The sequence below is a fragment of the Tyto alba genome, unplaced genomic scaffold, assembly GCF_018691265.1.
Source record: "Tyto alba isolate M040663 unplaced genomic scaffold, T.alba_DEE_v4.0 Super-Scaffold_21, whole genome shotgun sequence".
NCBI classification, from domain to species: domain Eukaryota; kingdom Metazoa; phylum Chordata; class Aves; order Strigiformes; family Tytonidae; genus Tyto; species Tyto alba.
In genome coordinates this window covers 21,355,228-21,375,267 of record NW_024881295.1, presented here as the reverse complement: position 1 = coordinate 21,375,267, position 20,040 = coordinate 21,355,228, and the positions used below count along the sequence as shown (strand labels likewise).

The 20,040-nt window shown below is 38.1% G+C and overlaps 1 protein-coding gene across 2 annotated transcripts in view; it reads right to left on the bottom strand.

Annotated features, from left to right (window-relative positions):
* Positions 1–2,937: 2,937 nt before the first annotated feature.
* KDM7A (lysine demethylase 7A) overlaps positions 2,938–20,040 on the bottom strand; it is a 69,334-nt gene continuing 52,231 nt past the window's right edge. Inside the window, exons 13-20 of one of the 2 annotated variants that reach the window (XM_042795335.1) lie at positions 19,737–19,861; positions 19,050–19,207; positions 13,688–13,785; positions 11,224–11,372; positions 10,884–11,092; positions 8,688–8,773; positions 7,294–7,570; positions 2,938–6,432 (exon numbers count right to left, since the gene is read on the bottom strand). In XM_042795335.1, the coding sequence (XP_042651269.1) occupies positions 6,338–6,432; positions 7,294–7,570; positions 8,688–8,773; positions 10,884–11,092; positions 11,224–11,372; positions 13,688–13,785; positions 19,050–19,207; positions 19,737–19,861 (1,197 nt within the window). In that variant the 3' untranslated portion in view covers positions 2,938–6,337. The remainder of the gene's footprint in view (positions 6,433–7,293; positions 7,571–8,687; positions 8,774–10,883; positions 11,093–11,223; positions 11,373–13,687; positions 13,786–19,049; positions 19,208–19,736; positions 19,862–20,040) is intronic. The other variant, XM_042795336.1, reaches the window with a different exon arrangement.

Here is a 20,040-nt window from a genome sequence, read left to right as displayed (position 1 = left end):
TCATCGAAAAGATGTAAAGGCATGTCAAAACACAGCAGGAACTTATTTCTGGACATCTAAATAGTTAATCTTCATCCCCTCTATGTAAATAGTGAGTTTGCTTCATGATTTCTTACTCCACTCAGATTTGTTTCTGAAACAGCACAGAAGTTCCTGCCCCCCCCCCCCCCCAAAAATCTACAGCACTACCACGTTTTAAACTTCAGGCCACGCAACTTACTAGTTTGTTGGGTTTTATAAACTATTTCAATCTTACACTTAAGCAGTACACGGTTTGATAAGGTCAGCATTCTTGTTCTTTGTCTATAAAGCACCTGGCACAAGGAAGTCTTGGTCCATGAACAGATCTCCTAGTCGTTCTGGTCAGCCACAAATTCTCCGTAAACTAAAAGCCGGGCTAAGAAGTGACCTGGAGCAGCTGCAGAGGATGCTCAAACCAAGCTTCTTTTGCCACCTGGTTCTTCCAACACCCCTGCTGCCTCGGTTACCTAAGGCTCTCATAAAATGCCCATCGCTGGAACGCAAGCACCTGTCCATCACAGCGCTGAAGCACGGAGCTCAGCCGCAGGGAGCGCGATTTGCCGAAGGAAACGCATTACATGAAGTCAGTGTGCAACCCAGCAGTGCTTCCTGCTACCCCCCGAGCAGCCCCACGCAAACTGTGGGGTCAAAATGGGGAGCACTGACAGCTGCAAACCAGAAGGTAACGCGTGGTGGGAGAAAGCAGCAGAGAAGTCATCCAGGATAAAAGCAAGTACGAGAAAGTACGTGGAAGTGTGAAAGGGAAACCTCTTACTCCAGAAACTGCACACACTTAAAAGAAGGAAAAAAAAAAAAAAAAAAAAAAAAAAAAAATCAAGAGATGAATCAGTCATCAGTAGCATGAGACAAACCTGACAAAAATCAAAAGCAAGAACATGAAAATATCATTTGACACTCTTCTTACAGTTCCAGATCTGCTAATACGATAGATCACAAACGCTTCCATCTCCCCTCTATATTAGGATTCAAAAAGATTATACACATCTTCACAAAATGCGTTTAGTTGCCATAGAATATACTTGAAATGAGGTTTGCACTTTGAAAAAATAAAGAAAGCAGTATGAGAACATTCCCTCTCACATTTCTCCAGAAAATTTCTTCTTTAAATGTGACAAGTAAAGGGCACAAAGATTGGACCTAGAAAAGCATTTTTCTCCTCACGATATTCTGTACAGTTTTCTATATTTACACTGAAGTAAATGAACAGAAGTCTGAAGAAATTAAACACTTTAGAGTGCTAAAATCAAAACATAAGCAATACAATTTTTTAATTTCAGTATTTTAAAGTACAGAAAGTGGAAACTATGAATATCAAATACAAATTTAAACAAAGCCACTTGTCCTCCCCTAGAATAATCAATGTGAACTACTTATAGAAACTTACAAATTTAAAGTAAAATCAAAACAAAATAAATACTGTACATACACTTTCCCTGCCTGCAGGCAAAAGAGGATGGGAAATACTGTTATGAATTGAAAAAAATGCTCTTAAAGCTGCAGCATCCCATTTCCCAGCCAAATACTTAACACAGTAGTGCGTTTCTGTAAAAAGGAAGACACACATACACCGACCCCTACTGCGCAGACAAGCTAATATTTTCAGAGACATTAGAAGGAAAGATAGAAATTAGACTACGAGAGTAGAAAAAGGAGAGGAAAAGACAAACGGGCCAGCAAAACATTACTACAAAACTAGTAAATATAGCCAAGAACTAGCCCCTTTTTTCTTTTTTTTTTTTTTTTTTTTTTTTTCCAAATTCCATGATTTTTTTAAAAAAAGATTCACCAAAGCATTGGCAGCAATAGACATTTCCCAGCAGAAGTGACAATACATATCAATATAATCTCTTAAAGTGATCCCTTTCATTTCCTTCCCACAGCATGAAATTCTTATGGCTTAATTTATATTAAAAGTAGAAAAAGTCTTTTTTTTTTTTTTTTCCAAACAGAAATGCAGCCTATGAAAAACATGCATTTCCTTATCAGTGCTACTTATATTTCCCATCCACTGCATGATTTATCATTCATACACTCCCACAAAAAGGGTTACTAGGGTGCTCTTTGTTGGTTGGGTTTTGTTTTTGTTTTTTTTTTTTGGAAAAATGGATGTTGCAGCTTTTAATCTTGTTTAACCACAAACAGTAAGGCCCTTGGTTCCATTTATATTTCTTCTGCGAAAGAGTAGCTCTGGGTTCATTCAACCCCCGGGCTACAAACAGCTTTTAATGGTCTGGAAGGATTAGACAAATGAAATTCTGGAAAGACACTGGATGTGGGGGTCACGGTGGGAGTGCGAAGGGCTAAGGTGGGCACGTGGAGCCCGAACAGGGCACTGCTTACAGGCTCGTGCTACCAGGTCGTTCTAGCTTCGGTTCTGCTTCGCCTCCACAATCACCAAAAAGGGGGGAGCAAGGTTCCCCTCAGCTCTGACTCCGAAACCCTGCAAAGGTTTTCGGCATTTACAAGTTCATGGCCTTGTGAATGACGGTAGCTTATGCCGTATAGCAAAGCCCGGGGAAAGCTGAAGCTTCTAACATGTGAGCATGACACTGTGCTCTCTTACGTCTCTACTAAAGGTAACACAAGCACTTCAACCGCAAAAAAAAAAAAAAAAAAAAAAAGAAAAAAAAAAACGAAAACCCCCCAAATTTCCCACATGATCAGAAAGTAACAATTTCAACTCTCAACATCTAACCCTTTCAAAATTGTCTTTAAGAATGGATTCATGTGGAGTATTATAGGTTGCATAGGTAATCTACCTCAGAGGTCAACAAAGGCTACCTTGTAGCCAGGGTTTATTAGCAAGTATAGTAGGAGAAGAAAAGGGAAAGTTGCTGGAAGAGTCTTTGATACAGTTTCTAGGTGGTCTTTCCATTTTCATCTTTCTTTGTTTTGTTTTGGTTTGTTTTGGTTTTGTTTTGTTTTTTTTTTTTTTTTCTTCAATTGAAGGAACACGAGAACTTAGAGAATGGGAAAACCCCTACAATATTCCATTTCCTTTTTTTTCTGTCTACAAACAAACAAAGAAAGCTTTATGCCAAATCCAAGTTCTCTGACTTTTCAAAACAGTTTATCCTTGAAAATGAGTTACCATAGCAGGCTTAATTCTCTTTGTTGTCCAGTCTGTTCCCTACTCCCTCCCTCTTCCACCCAAAGTGAGACAGCAAGGAAAAAAAATAGGGCTTTTTCTCTCCACTACAACACAAGGTTCAGTCCATCTACAGAAAGATTGGTGCAGTAGTGTTTTCATCTAGGACACAATAAAAATATCCCTACATACAAGTACACAAAACAAGTGAGGTCTCCACATCCTCTTCATGAGCTACCAGGAGACTTCCCCCCGCCCCCCCCCCCTTCTTTTTCTTTTTCTCTCTCTCTTTTTTTTTTTTTTTTTTTTTAAATACTGCTCATCATGGCAATTTCTTTTAAATTACTTGTTCTGAGGTGGAACATCAGAATTAACTTCTGCTGGAAGCATGGATATCTGAAGAAAATGGGAATGAACCTCTGCCCGTTGACAGCCTGTGAAGAGACTATTACATAAATTCATGACAGTGGAGAGCCACTTTGGAAAAAAAAAAAAAAGGTAGGAAGTAAAGAAAGAATAAAACCAAGAAGAAATAATATATATGGGTCCAGCCACATCTGTGTTCCAATAGTAAGATACAGATAAATAATGCAGATGGTCAAAAAAGAGACTGTATAAACCAGTCACATGTATAAAACCGCGTACTTCCTATTTTAAAATTCCTTACTCCAGATTCTATTCTGGCATACTTCTATTTCAGCTAAGTGTTCTCAAAAATCTGCCTTTAAGGAGAGAGAGCTCATTCTTCATTCTGCTCTGAATCTGATTGCTGCCCTAAACTGGAATTTTCTATTCTTAAAAATTATACAGCCAGCAAGAAGAAAAGAGTTTGGTTCAATATGCTAAAGCTAAAACAGTTTCCAAAGCCTGCCAGGCCTTAATCCATTTGCTCAAGCTTAAGCACATGGGTATATAGTTTTAACTAATATTGACAACATAGTTTATTTCTTTGACTTACTTTGGTGAGAACATATTAGAAGATAGTTAAAATATTCACTTTCAACTATTTCCATCTGGAAAACATAGCACCTGAGAACAGCAAGTACTTATAGTCACTTTCAGCACCTGTAGAGTACCTCTTAGCTTATCTGCTGCTTTTTAAAAAGCCTTTGTTAACTCCATTTCCAACAGTCTAAACAAGGTTGATAGCTTGCATTAAATTAAAAAGAAAAAAAAAAAAAAAGACTGAAAACATGCTTTTGTGAAACCATATCTAGCAAACAAAAAAAGGTTAAAAAAATTCACCCATACACACACACACACACACACACACGACTATGAAGTCAAATCAATATAATGTAAAAGCAGGGCTGCAAAAAACACTCCTAAATTATCATTTTCAAGCTCTGGAGGAAGTAAAGCCATGAAAGCTACCTGACTTATTTGCAGTTGCATTATGTTTTGATGTTTCTCAATTCAGAAACAGGATAACATAGTGCTAAACAGTTTTGACCCTGCAACGATCAAAACCAGAACTCTTTCATAAATTTGCAAAGGCATTCATAATCTAGTCTAGATAAAAATAACTCTGCACAAATATTCTGGAAAGTCCGACTGAATTTGTTTTTAAACCATGACAAGAGAAAATTTTTCCAGTATAGAATATGGAGAAAGGAAAAACTTGTACGGAAAGTTAAATCAATTAAATGACTTGGATAGCTATGCCTGAGTATTTTTACTTTTAGCAATCAAAAAAAAAAATCAAAACCCTCAAACAACAAACAATATTGTTGTCACTAGCATATTAATGTTTACATTTTGGCTGGACCCTGCAAAATGCCCTTTTTCCAGAATCAAGTAAAAGTATTCCCCTTTCCGCCTTTGTCCCCATCCCCCAAAAGTTAAATATTTAATTTTATATTACAAAAAAATACAAATTTTAAATCAAAATTATTTACAATAATTCAGAATCAACATTTGCTATCTGCTCTGCAGGGAGCCTGATGCAAATGATCATTCTGATACCAGTAAGCTACTTAATGCTTATATATGCACCAGTTAAGACTTTTAATTGGCTGTCTCACCCAGCTTTGAAAGCAACACACATTCTCCTGCCTTCCTGACTCTTCAGTAAAATGTGTCTGCAGTACAATACTAGTACTTTAATGCTTCTTCCAGGCTACGTTAAGTAATGTGCCAAATCTTAAGACTGCAATGTGTATCTCATGAGTTATTTCAGAGTAACTGTTCTGAAGAAACGTTTATCTTAACTGATGTCCCTGTCCCTCCAGAAAGATATATCAGCCTTCCCTCCTTGGTACCAACTCTTAAATAACCTGTACAAATACAGTTTCAGGGAGCCTTTTTACAGAAGAAAATCATCAGAGACAGATCATCAGGAGGAAGAGTACGCAGTCCGATTTGGAGGAAAGGGGTGCAGTTTAAAACAAGTTAGCTACTGGACTGACAGAGAATCTTCTGTCTTTAGGAGTCTCTTCTAGTCCATCAAATAAATAAATCTGTGTTAAAGAGGACAGGTCAAAAAATAATCAAGCTGGCAGAGAATATGCAACTTGCAAGTCAACAGAAGCCCAGCCAATAGCTTACAAAAAGCAGGAAAAAAAAAATAAGATTCCATATGCCTTAATTTAAAAAATAATTAATAATGCATCTCACCCCTATTTAAGACTATAACCTGAATATCAAATTTAAGAGTCCAGACTAATCACAATTAATGTGGCTCTCCACTGCACCAAACATACATTATCAAAACAATTAAAAACTTTCACATTCTTAAATCTAAATTAATAAGCTCCACAAAAAAGTCTTCCAAATAAATAGGTTCTTAAAATGAATTTAAAACTTGTCAAAATCTATCAGAAATAAATTATTGATAAACCACCTTCATCATCTTCCCCTCATTAATTAGGTCAGAAACTACCAGCAACAAATGATATTCAAGCCCTGATGAGAGACTATTTCTCACAGTCCATGTCTCTCTGAAGATTTCCCCGTTCCCGTATGGTTATTGCTGAGCAGGTGTGGCACAGTGAAAATGCAGCATTGGGTTGGTTTATTTTTTCCTTTTTTTTTTTTTTTTCCTTTTTTTTTTTTTTTCTTTTCTTTCTCGTTTTTGTTCATCAGGCAGTGTTTTATATGGTACATGCAAGTCTGCTTCAAGCAGAGGAGTAACAGCAGCTCCAGGCTCTGTTGACCGCAATACTGGTCTGTGTAGGAAGGACAGCAGTAGTAGAAGTAGCAGCTACATTAAACAAAGAAGCGTGCGTGGCCATTCCGGTTCAGCTTCAGGATCTTCCCAAGTCGCTGTTTAGCAGTTGCCATTCCTTTCTTTGGACGTTTGCCTGAAAAACGAAATCAAGCGCTTCCGTCAGGAATTTCAGAACAAATTTCTTTATCATCCCAGAGCAAAGACGAAACCCAGCTTTGAAGCTGAAGCAGGCAAAATTTTCACCCGAATCAGTTAAAAAAAAAAAAAAAAAAAACAAAACTCTTAATTTGTCTGAGAGAAAACAAACAGGGAATCAGAACTGTAAAAAAAAAAAAAAAAAAAAAAAAAAAAACCAAAAAAACAGAAAGTGTTTTTCTTAAACTCTGACTAGCATTATCATAAATATTATTTACAAACATTTCCAGTCTAGGGAAGGGCAGCTGGGTGTGGTAGGGGGGAACCTAAACTGAGCTTCCTGGATTTTGTTCAAGTTAGTTATTCATTCACTGGAGTAAATTACAGAAAATAAATCTAGAAACTGAAAACTAAATAGTATGATCACCAGACTATTTTGTGAAGCATCGCAACTTTTAAACCTTCGCTTTGATAAAAAAAAAAACCCTGCTTCAGGCCAGTGTGTTTCGGAGTACAGTTGTGGTTCTGAGCCCTGTAATAAACACACAGCGGATACACCTGCGCAGGTCCAACGGTAACTGAAAGTTTCACCTGGCCACGCGCCCAGTTAGCAGGTTTCTCTTAATTTCGCCTCCACACATTCTGTGCCAAAATTTGAGTGTCCACAGGATGACCAATTTGTATTTTTCCTCAAGCTCTAAGCCCGTCCCTTTTTTCAGTTTTTGCATCTAATGGCTCTTTTTGATGTTTACAAGCTCCTTTCCCTAGTGGTTTGGTTGGTTGGTTGTTTTTTTTTTTTTTTTTTTTTCTCCTCTCTTTTTTCCCCCCACTCTGGCAAGGGGACAGAGATAACCATTACCTTTTGTTGCCTGGTTGCTGATAGGGGGTGGATTTGATGCTGGCCTCTTTGTTGGATGAAGTGGAACGGACAGGGATGTTTCGCCGTACGGCCGGTCAGGGCTGAGGCTGCCGTCACTCAGCCGACATTCTCCTTGAATCAGACTGGAGTCTCGCGAGTACTTGCCATGCTGAAAACTCAAGCTGTTGCTGTGGACTATACTTCTGTTTTCCTGAACCTTATGATTGGCTTCTGATGTACCCTCTTTCTTGACATATTTTTGAGTTTTACTTGTATCCTAGTAGGGAAATGAGGAGAACAAGTGCAAGTGAGTATCTTCTGGATACAAGTTCACTCCAGTATTTCTAAATATACTACTGCAGCCTTGAAAAAGATATTTCAGTTTCACCAGCGTCTGACCACTTTATGATTCCATCCTTTCTTTTAGTATAGATACTTCTTAAAAATAAGATACAATATAGTATCTCTGTGCAAGCTTTTCCATATGCACTTAAGGGCAATGTTATATATTAAGTACACATACTAGTGTACTCAATTTCTCTACTTTTTGGTTTTAGTCTGCAGTGATCAACACAAATACAATTGCTCTTGATTAAACTGGCCACTATACCAAGCCATACTATAACCAGTGACTACTTAAACAGGCAATTTGTTTTCAATATTCAGCTGATGAGAGAACGAACGCTAAATTGGGAATTACAGACTGTAAGGAGTATCAGGTAGTTAGATATTCTTACCACAAAAATCCACTATTACAAAGCATGCAGTTAAAATACAGTTATTAAACAGCACTTATTTTGCAACTTTAATTGTTTAATTGTTCTAATATTTCTAATATAGAGAAGTTTCAAAATACTCAAGTTCAGGGTATGTAAGACATACAACCTTTCATTTATATATTCCTTGCTGGATTCCACATCAGAAAGCAAAAATACCCCTACCTGCTGGTTGTTGAAAGGTTGTATCAGTTTGGCAGTACAAATTTCCTACGCAAGTACATTTACTATAAGTACTGTCAACAGGTCTCACTTGTTCTGATGCTCTGGTTGGGAATAACAACGAATAAACAATGCAGTACACTTCCCCAGTTAGACTGAATGTAAACTCACACTTTTTTAATAAAACATTTTTTATTTTTCGAGACACTGCCCTAAGCACCTTAATACTAGCCACCATGATAGAACAGAGCTTGAAAGGGAAAAACAACAGAACAACAACAACGAAAAAAAGCACGATAAAAGTGTAACACTCTTACAAGAGTAAAACAAAAGTTACCAGAACCAGAAGTATCTATTATCAGATATGCAGTGTGGAAAGACCTGTCCACCACGCTTTCTGTACTTACAACTTCATGATCTGTTTTTCCTACAAAAATGTGTTTAGCATTGCTTTACCTGAGGGGTAATCCTCGAAGCTTCACTCAGGTGTCTAGCCCATGCTGAAGTCCCCAAGTCTCCTTCCTCTTCCTTCACAGACCTACCTGAAGAGAAGGTCGACAAGCTTAAATTTTAAAATCACTAACCAGGAATACAAATAATTAATTATATATTTGAATTATTTTAAAATTAAAACAAGAAAGAAAACGCTATGGAAAATATTTCCTAGATATGAAATAAAAGTTGTCAGAGCTGCTTGGCTCTACACACTAAATTGGGAAAACAATCTCACAGTATAAATACACCTAATTAAAGATCCATATGTCACAGTAAGAAGGGCAGAAAAATATAATCATTCAAATTTGAAAGTACTGGTGTTGAAGACAGCTTACTTTTTTGCTACACTACAGTTTTCTACCATGGCTTTGTGTCATGAGGAGTTCATACAAAGATGGACATTTAGTTTTCAGGTATTATTGACTGTATTGTTTCTAAGCAATGATGTGCTATTCAGGTACAACATACGGAAGATCTATGCTGATAGGCCTATAGAAGAAGTGTCCACATTGAAAACACATTTACAGTAGAGTTAACTTTTAAAATTAAGGGTATCCCAAGATACCAATTCAATTTGAATTTGGAGAGAAGAGCCCAAAAGGTTTTGCAAAACCTACTAGCTAAGAACCACAGTTTCATCTTCTTCACCTGTGGCGTTTGACACAGGTACTGGGTCTGGCAGGAACAGAATTTTCTCCTAACAGTCCATATGGTGCTATATTTTAGATCTGTGGCTAACCCAGTGTTGATAACACACCAAAGTTTGGGCTGTTGCCGCACAGCGCTTGCACTGTCACAGCTTTCTCTTTTCCCACTCTGCCCCTGCAGGAGGTAGGCTGGGGTAGGCAAGAGACTGGGAGGGGACATATCCAGGACAGCTGACCTGAACTGGGTGAAGAGATATTCCATAGCATATATCATCGTGCCTGGCAATAACAGCTGGGGTAGAAGAAGAGGCTGGGGGGAAAGGCAGTCTTCCAAGGCAGTCATTGCTCAGAGACTGCTTGCAGAAGGTGGTGAGTGATTGCCTCTGCATTGCTTGTTTCTTTTCCTCTTTCCTTCACTTACTAAACTATGTCAACCCATGAATCTTCTCCCTTCTGCTCTTTCTACTCTCTCCCCCATCCCACGGGGTGGGGGGAGAGAACAAGCAGCTCTGTGTGTGCTAGGCTGCTGGCCTGAGTCAACCCACCACAATTTAGAAACCTGGATATTATGTTTTTCATGAAGTTACAAAGATGGAAAGGCACTGTATGTGCCACTGTACGTGGTTTACTGGTTAGGGGTTTTGTGGTTGTTTTGGGGTTTATTTATTCGTTTATTTGGCTGGTGGCGTTTAAGGGCATATAGCTTTGATTACTAGAACACAGCCCATGACATCACATTAGGTTTTCCTGTTACCTATGTCAGCAAAAATCAACACTAAGTTCTTTGAATTAGCACCCTATTTGTTGGTGGGGTTCTATTTGCTTCACGTCAGCCAAGCTATAATCCTCTTCCGTTTCCTTCTCAAGCAAAGAATTTTCAAACATAATGACTCTCTTTCTATCTCTTCCAAAAAGTGATTTTGATTCCTTTGAGGGGATTACTGTTAATATTCTGTCATTCCCAAAATGCATTTAACAGATGTCTGTTTTCCACAGACATCAAAATGCCACTGACAAAAAAAATACCTCTGAATTCTCCTCTTCAAGATTAGAATCTCCTTTAATGCACTGCATTCATAGCAGAATTTCAGGAGTAAGACCAAGTATGCCTTCCAAAGACGCACGAAAAATGCCATGAAAGCCACAACTGTGAAGGTTCTGTCAATCATTTCTGAAGGAGATTATACTTTCAAAAAGGAGACTACACTTTCTATCTAGCCATAACCTCACCACACTTCTAAGGATGCCACAAAACTCTTAGATAGCAGTATTTAGGAGATGTATGCTGATGACCTCTTAAGCTAAGTTTGTCCCAGTCTTCAGAAGTAGCATTTACTTTTTATGGGGGAAAAAAACCCAAAAAACGAACAAACAGAAGAACACACTTTTTAAAATGTCAGACTGATTTCCTTAAACTTGACTACAACTCTAAAAATGTAACTTTAAGTACTTCTTCCAAGCAGTTTGTCCAAGCGCGGAGAGCAGCAGTGCCATTAGTTCAGATACCTACCACATTCCACTGTTTTGTGGCTCTGAGATGGCTGTCTGTCTTTATGCCGACTTCTGGGGTAGCTTCTGTGTTCCTGAAGAGAGGTTCTTTTATCCGTGCAGTCTGTGCTTTGAGTATGAACTGGTAAACATGTAGTATAGTGCAATCCTGCCATAGAAAGCATGCCCTGAATAGCTTCTTCTTCTGTACTTGTCGAGGTAGGACATTCCCTAGAAAAAAGTTCAAAACAGAACCCTAAAATTTCCCTGAAGGAATGACTTTCACATTGGCATAATGCAGAACCATAAACACGTGCGAAAAGGTCTAACGGTTTATAAACAAACGCCCACAATGTGCTTACTTTTTACTGGGAGTTTCATTTCTGGATGGCTTCTGGGTATTTTGACAAAGGTCTCTTGTGACCTTAGATTCTTCTTTGAAATTTGATGTTACTTCCTGTTTCTCTTCATCACCTGAGCTTTCTGACTCCTCTGTGGAGGAATCCTTCTGCTGAAACAAGAGGATACAGTACGCATAATGGTCACCATGCCTCCTAAACAGAGATGCTACCTTAATTTACGCTAAGTAAAAAAATTCAAAAGCTTCCAGGTCCAACTTCTTTATATATACAGTACTCGGAATGCAATTAATATGAATATAGCAACTGAGATGCTATACACCCGAATTTTGTAACACTGATGCTACCTGTTCCAGCAATATAGAAAGCACCTCCAAAATCCATTTTCTTATAGAAAACACTACACACATTAAACCATGTACAAATCATTGCGTTCCCTTTAAAGAGACCATTATTCTTATCTTTGATATTCAAAGTATTGGAAAAAATATGGAAGTATGGGTCCAAGCAGCAGCCAGAACTGATGCCTGTTATATATAATGGGCCACATCCTGCCCCAAGTAACTATTTCTGGTTCCTGCGCTCACAAAAGATAACTTCTGGCAGCACCATCTCTCCGATGAGCGACCGAAGCTCTCAGGTAAATCTAGAACACAGCAGGAACAGAAACGCCACAGCTGATGCCTCTCTCAGAGCGGCACGGCCTCATTTCGTGAATGAAAGGGCTATTCAGCTCCTGCTGAGGCTGTGTGCACCTGTACGCATGCAGCCTGGATGGGCAGGAGCTTCTCAAAGGTGGAACAACCATATGTGACTCAATATGCCTTTCCGTGAAAGCAAGGGCTCTGACAGATACCTTCCATCTTGGTAATTCAGACTGACCTGTTTTCAACACGTACAGAGAACGCCACAATTGGTTTTCAAGCCAAGAAATATACATGGCATTCAATAAAAGTGCTGAAAGTGGATGGTCAGAACATGGAGGAACTATAATCCTTCAAGACTGACACCGCTATCCCTAGCGCAAAAAAACGAAACTGGAATGAATGAAGTGCATCATACCACCAAGGGGTGTTTTTATACAATAGCTTCATTCACAAGAGCAGCTTGTTAATCTTTGACACTTGGAAAGCAACACAAATGGGCAATTAAATTAGAACTATGACTCAATGTTAGTAATAAAGCTATTATCTTGTTTTGTTAAGATCTTCTTCGGTGTAATATAAAAACATAAAAAGGATTTACAGGAGCTACTAAAACATTTCATTTTGGATATATCATTACAAAAGAAATTCAAACATGCAGAAAAATTATTTCCATTAGGTACTATTAGATATTAAAAGCAGAAGAATATACAAGGAACTAAGAGAATAAATGGCATTAATATAAAACATTTCACTCAATGACAAAGTCATCCAAAACTGGTTACGTTCTCCTGTGAAGAAGAATTTGATCACTTCTGAATAACTACTGATTCTGTGTCTTAAAAAAGGAAACCTGCTGAGCCAAAGTTGTTGACACTGCAGTTTAGGAAACCAGGAGAAGCCACATCATGAAGGTTCCTATCATTTATTCCCACATCTAGATAAGGTAACGATGGAAGACAACAAATACTAAAAATAGGTCTTGACCACCAAGGAAAAAGTAGGAATTTGAAGACTCCCTGTAAAGTCTTATAATAGGCTGACAACTGAAAGACCAAACCATTAATGTTCCAGAAGCACAAAACAAAAATTCAAGGTAATAATTCCACTCTATTAGCATTTTGCTGCTATGCAATTAAAACTGAAATTAGTAACTCAGAGTACAATTTTTCAAGGGAAAAAATCATAAAAATATTTGTATATACATATGCACATTTCTAAACACTAAAAGTTGTCTTAAAATACGCGTGTAAATATATGTACACGTACACGTGTGTGTGCATTTCTATTTCTCTTAGGTGTGAAGAAAACACTACAATCTAGACCCTCAAATAGAGCATTCCCATTTATTTCAAATAGTCTAAAACACCTCAATAAGATTTAGCCACTTCAGCTTATTTAAAAAACTGAAGGCCTATAAGATTGTTTCCATTTAACCACGCTCTAAAATGCAACTGGTGTGGTAGATACTCAAAATTCTAATGATGAAATTTAGACTTGCTATGGAAGAAATGAAAAAAGCAACTAGGTTCTAACTTTTCTCAGACTCTACATGTTCCAGAGCAGGGTTCATCCTCTGCCAGTCCCACTTTAATGACAAAGATCATAAAATTTGGCTCAAGGTAGCATACCTTGTCATTTTTCTCAACACTAGAATAAATGAAGAATGAGACAGAACCATAAGTACAAGATATTAACTTGAACAATAATTAAATACTTTGTTGCTGCTCTTTTAACACAAACTTTGACCAGATAAATTTGAACTGAGTGAGCAAAATTGTATTTAATTGCTTCATTATCTTTTGTGACTTTTCTAGCCATACCTGTGTAGTGCAATCAGGCTCAGATTCTTCTGAATCAGAAATATCAGAGTACTCTGAGGAACCATTCCTGAGTTCTGATTTCACACTTTCAAAGAACACTGTGGAGAGAAAAATTAAAATGTAAGACCCAATATTTATTACGTATAATGTTTAACAATTATTGTGGAAGTAAAGAACAAGAAACACATATTTTGGTTTTAACAGTCTGTAAACAAAAGCACAGCCACGCACGGATCTGGTTCACCAGTCAAGTTTGCTTAAAACTCTAGTGAGTTGCCTGCTGTTGACCAACAGACTTCTGAAGCGACCGACTGGATGAAGCCAGAGGAAGAAGAACCAGGTGCAGCAGAAGCATGTATTTCTCCCTCTCCACAGATGGCCCCTTGGGCAACTTCTGCTTTTGCTTATAGGCTGGAGTCAGAGAAGTGGCTCTCAGAAGAAGCTAATTAGAAGTAATCTTCAATATTACTTTGTCTTAGACTCTTGGAATGTGGAATTTCCTTGTTTAAAAATAAAAGCGGTTATACAGAAACACTAAACATGGAAGGCAGAGGATATTAAGTGATTTAAAGGTAAAAAAAAAATCACTGCGTTACTTGCAATTTTCCTTTTACATCACAATTTGCTGGCATATTCTGCCTGTTTTGTGATAGTACAGAGCTGCCAGTCAGGGTTAAAGTGCTGACCTGTTAAAGAAGATTAAACTATTACTGTGATGCTACACAATATACTTGCATTGGCTTTCATCACAGAAAGACCTGAAAAGGAAGAGGAGGAGAGGGAAAACCAACCTCAGACATCCTTTTCGCTAGTAGTAAGATAAAGTACTAATCAGAGAATGAGGTGTCATAGTAGACATCAAAACCACTGGCATATGACAAAGCAATCAATCAAATCAGCCACCTAGTCCGCGTGGTTTACTTTTAAGTGCTGAAGGAACTCAAAGTAGCTGAGCAGCTCTCGGAAACACGTACTCTTAAAAGACAGCACACGTCCCAAACAGCCACAAGGAGAAAACACATCTCAACTGTTTGGAATCTAAGGCTCAAAGTCAGTGGGCTGTGTGTATACCTGTGTCAAGGCTGCTCGCAGAAATCTTGATTAAATACTGATTTGTGAAAGACTACAATATGCAGTTTAATTAGCATAAGTTTTGCTGAGAAAAGCCAAATAGAATAAAAAAATGTATGAATGTGTGTCAAGAAGGTAGTGGATAAAGAGAGCAACATAACTTGCTCAAGTTTTCAAGTACTTAGCTTCATATAAAACTACGCCAAAAGCAAACCGACATTTTAACTTTACTGGTCTTCACTCCAGAACTAACTTCTGATCTGTGGTCATTTGCTTTCAGCACAGTTTTATAAGAAATTACATGAGGAGAATGTCATTCTTCGGAACTCATTAATTATGCAAGCATAAAAGATAGACCTGTTACCTTATAGACACTGCAATTCTAGGGGGATTTTGTTCCTATTGTAGACTGTGGCAAAGGTCACAAATAGGCATCAACTATGTTTCAAGGGATATTATTCATTTCTAAACACTGCGTAAGTGGAAATTCTTTTTAGAGTCAGGAGAATGCAAAGAATGAGACAGGTTTTCAGAAAGCGAATAAAATGAACCAAAGCTGGAACCAAAATCTAGAAAAGTCTAATTAAACTTAAGATAGTATTAGAAAGAACTGTGAGGAATATCAGTAAGTGAGTAACAACACTGTATATGAAGTTAAGCTAAATAGTGCCCACCATAAAACAATAAAATAAATATTCTGAATTAGTTTCGCTCAAAAAACCCCAAGGGGTTTCTGATAACTCAGGCCGTTGGCTCATTTCAACAAGGCAAACAAGATTCTAGGATAAGCAACAGCATGCATGATACAGAAAATAATACTGTTCTGTAACTCAAATGAATTTTCCTTTGGACTACTGAGCTTTTCAAAGGAAAAAGATGCTCCAAACTTGGAGACAATTCAAAGGAAGGGGCAGGAACAATTACGGATATCTTAATATGCTCACATGTGGAGCTTCAGATCTTAGGCAAAAAGTAATGTGTAAATGATGAACTGCAATTTAAAAACAAACGAACTTCAGGAAGCCCCTCAGGAACTTCTCTTCTTTCTGTCTTAAGGAACTGGAAAATTCTAATTATTAAAATGATGAAACTATTAAGAAGAAATGTGGCTCTTCCTATAAGAAGGTAAATGATTCAGCAAGACAGAAAAGAAACTGAACACGTACCTAACTAACTGTATGCAGATAACATTAAGATTTATAGAAGCAATGCTAAATAGAGAGTCTCATACTTCAGAAGGTCTCTTGCTTTCTCACAGAGATTAACTGCTGATACCCTTGTAAGAGGGACAAATTATTTGTTACCTGCCTATTCACTGGTTACATGATCTAGACCCAAGGGCTAAGGCCACCTAACATTATCGATGCGTTCCTGGTTCGTTTGGGGCTGGGTACTAGCATGTATGACATAACACACTGTACAAGCCTCAGGTCTGATCCAGTTTGGCTACGCCAACATTCCTATACGCAGCCAAACCACTGCCCATTTTTACCACTTCCTTATTTTGCCAGCTCTGTGCAAAGCACAGAATACCTCCCTAGTTTTCCTTCTACCTTATATTGTTCAAAAACCTAGGGAAGCTGCACTCCTTTATAGACCTCTCGGAAAAATTTTTTAAAAATTTAAATCCCAATTGCTTCCCCGCACAGACCCTCCCACTTTCTTCACTCCCCTGCAAAAGATCACTGTAGTTTTCTCACCCTTATTAACATACAAGTTTGAAATACATTCACTGATCTTCACAACAACATATCAAGTATTATCAAGAGCCCTCAAATCTTCATCCATGAATGAGATTTGTGACTGACGTTTAAAAAAAAAAAAAAAAAATCAGTCTAAATATGCCAGTTGGGATTTGATTTTATTTTATTTGTTGTTTGTGTGAATTACCTTGGTAATTACTATTGTTACTTTAAAATGAAGTGGTCTACCCTAAGATAAAGTTATAGCCATGCATGCTTCCAGAGACTGGGAATACAACAGGAATTGGGTGAATGAAAGCAGCTGTTATCTCTAAGATCAGACTAAGCTACTGTGAATTCAAAAAAATATCTTAAATCACCTTCCCTTCATCCACACAAAATACCCTGCTCTGTTAAGCACAGCACTTGATCTTTGTCTCTCTGATAACGCTGGGTCACCATTTAGACCCAGGACCTTGGCACAACACACAAAGCTCTACAGAGCTTGATCTGTTTAAAGGCATCTCTCTGTGGACATTGCTTCTTGACCGAAATCCCAGTAAGGACAATGGAAGGTGGCAGCTGGTATAGGAACAGGTAGCTCCTTTCATGGAATTGTCTGCAGAAGTGTATCTTTCCTCTCTCTCTCTTCGTAGACCTTCGGTTAAGGCAAAATAATCAAATTTTTTGTAGATGATCTTTAATAGGGAAGTTTGAAGACTCTTACTATTCAATTAAAAATAACAGTGATAGTCTTGAGTGCTCAATTTTTGGAAGAACAATCTCAACGTTCACTTCTAAGTACGTTTCTTACACTTCGATAAACATATTCATTCTGTATCAAATAAGAGTAAGTTTTTAAGAAAATCTACCATTTCTCTGTATGATTTAATTTTTGGTTCAAGTGTAAAACTTACTTTAACTTAGCTTAATTCTGAAACTGGAAAAATACCACATATGCCTAAGCCTTCACTCAACAAGTTGTTTGCCTTGTTCGTAAGTACAGAGGAGGGACCTATTTCCTGTGCAAATTTTTTAATACTGTCCTCAGTGACCTTTTGAAGCACAGTAAAGAGGGATAACAAATTGCTTTGTTCACAAAAATCACTATATATTTTATCCAGGCTGACAGTGGACCCAAATATTGTTACAGATTGTTGTGCAGGAAACAAAGGGAACTGTAAGTCTCTAGAGGAGTCTTGTTATCTTTCAAGTGTTGACCTCAGTTTCCTAATACATACACTCTGAGCCCTCATAAGCTCTACTGTGAAAGGATGTGACTTTTATAATTAAACAGAGAGCTGAGCAGCTATGTCAAAGACCAATCTGTCACTGCACACAGATAGTGCTATTAAAAATAGGCCCTGAAAACAGTCATTCAGTACTGATACTTTGCTGATACACTGTGCTATCAGCACTGCTGAACACTTGGCAGGAAGGCTTGAGGCTACAGAGAGACCAAAAAAGATTAACCACTAGTGAAGGATGGTTTAAAGTACTGCAAAGTGGGGTTGAAGTGTTTTACAGATAACCTAAATTCTTACCCGGCCTTGCAGACTACTGTAAAGGGTGAAAGTATAAGATTTTATTAATGCTACGTTATGTTTGATCACTTGTATGGAATAAACCTATTAATTAGCAAAACATACAAGATTGTACGATCAAGTGTGTAATCACCAAATGGAACAGAAAAGGGAAATATAAGATGGGTTTAAAATTAGGCGCATGTTATGATCTTTTGTGTTCAGTTTTGGTCCCTGCTGTACTAAAAAAGATGTGGAGAGGGTCCAGAGGAGGGCCGCGAGGATGAGCAAGGGACTGGGGCGCCTGCCAGGCGAGGAAAGGCTGAGAGAACTGGGTTTGTTCAGCCTTGGGAAGAGACGGCTTAGGGGAGACCTTATCACCATGTTCCAGTATTTAAAGGGGGGCTGCAAAGAAGACGGAGACTCCCTTTTGGCAAGGAGTCCCATGGAAAAGATTGAGGGGTAATGGGTACAAGTTACTTCTGGGGAGATTCTCATTGGACACAAGAGGAAAATTTTTCACCACGAGAACAACCAGCCACTGGAATAATCTCCCCAGGGGAGTGGTGGATTCCTCAACACTGGACACTTTTAAGATTCAGCTGGACGGGGTGCTGGGCCAGCTTGTCCAGACCGTCCTGTTGCCAGGAAAGGTTGGACCACAAGATCCTTTCCAACTTGGTATTCTGTGATTCTCTACAGTGAATGATGTGATGAACTTTTCATACTTAAGTACTTAGACTGGTCAAGAAAAATTAGGATTCTTACATTATAAAACAGACCTAAACGAACAAATAGTCATCTAGAATACCAATTAAACCTCCACTGTGAAAAAAGCTGTATATAATATTCAAGATGGCACTAACATAAAAAGGTGAGTTTTACTTTTCAACTCTATCCTGTTAGCTTCTTTAGTAGACAGATAATATCTGATAAATGTTTTCCTGTAACTTCTCATATTTCTTCTCTGATCTACTAGTTTACCCTTTTTATATCTAGGTAAAATTTCAGTCAGACTTTACAATAGTTAGATGCTCTTCAAGCTCATCAAAACGTTCAACTCATAGGACTTAGAGATAAGCTTACTGTTCAGTGGCTTCTGGGCATCTGCATTCCCTTCTCCTTCAAATCCTGAGGGCTGGTCTTCCACCTTAACAGTTGTCTTTTTCGACCTTGTCCTGTCATCTTCATCTTCACTATCTGCTGTGTAAAGACTTCGATCTGTAAACGGGCGTCTCTCATCTCTGTCTCACAAGAAAAAAAAAAATATGTTATCCTTACAAACTCAAAGTAATTGTTTTCCTTTCCTTATTTACAACACACTCTGGTGATACACCAGTAACGCTCCCTTATGCTCATCTCTTCCTTCTGAATTGTACATATTCCCATTTTACTCCCTGTACAACTGTAATTTCCATAAAGATACAAAGTTTTACACCAGAATGTTTTTAATGAGAATCACTCCAATAGGTGAATACAAAACAACCGTTTCTACTTTGAAGCACTCCCTTCAGTACAAACCCAACTGAGCAACCGAATGAAATGCTGTAACAAAGGAACATGGGAAGAATCTCCCTCCTCTTCGCTCCATAATTGCGGCTCCACTAGAGGACAGCAGACACAACAGACACTTTCCTTCTATATTCCTAACATGAACCTTACTGGTAAAAGGGACCTTAGAGCTCCACAAACAGAAAAGAAGTGTCATTAACAATTAGCATGCTCCAGACCACAATGACTAGGAAGAAGTGATCCACAATCAACCCTCTGTACCTAATTATTCTTCCATTTGACAGCAGAAGGCGAAGATCGTTGTCTTTTGTTCGCCATTCAGGTACTGTAGAAGATGGCTGAAAGGGCTTGTTAAATCTCCCGTTCAGTTTTGAGCTTGTGGTATCCTAAAGAAGCAAAAGCAATGCTGCTTATTATTAATTTCCATAAATTCAATTGTTTTTTCTGCACTCCACAAAAAGCTTAAACTCAGCACCGGCGTGGTTACCTTCCTAATAACCAACTGAAAAAAGCTCAGACAAAACACGTTTGGATATGAAAAACAATGCACTGCATCGTCTCCTTC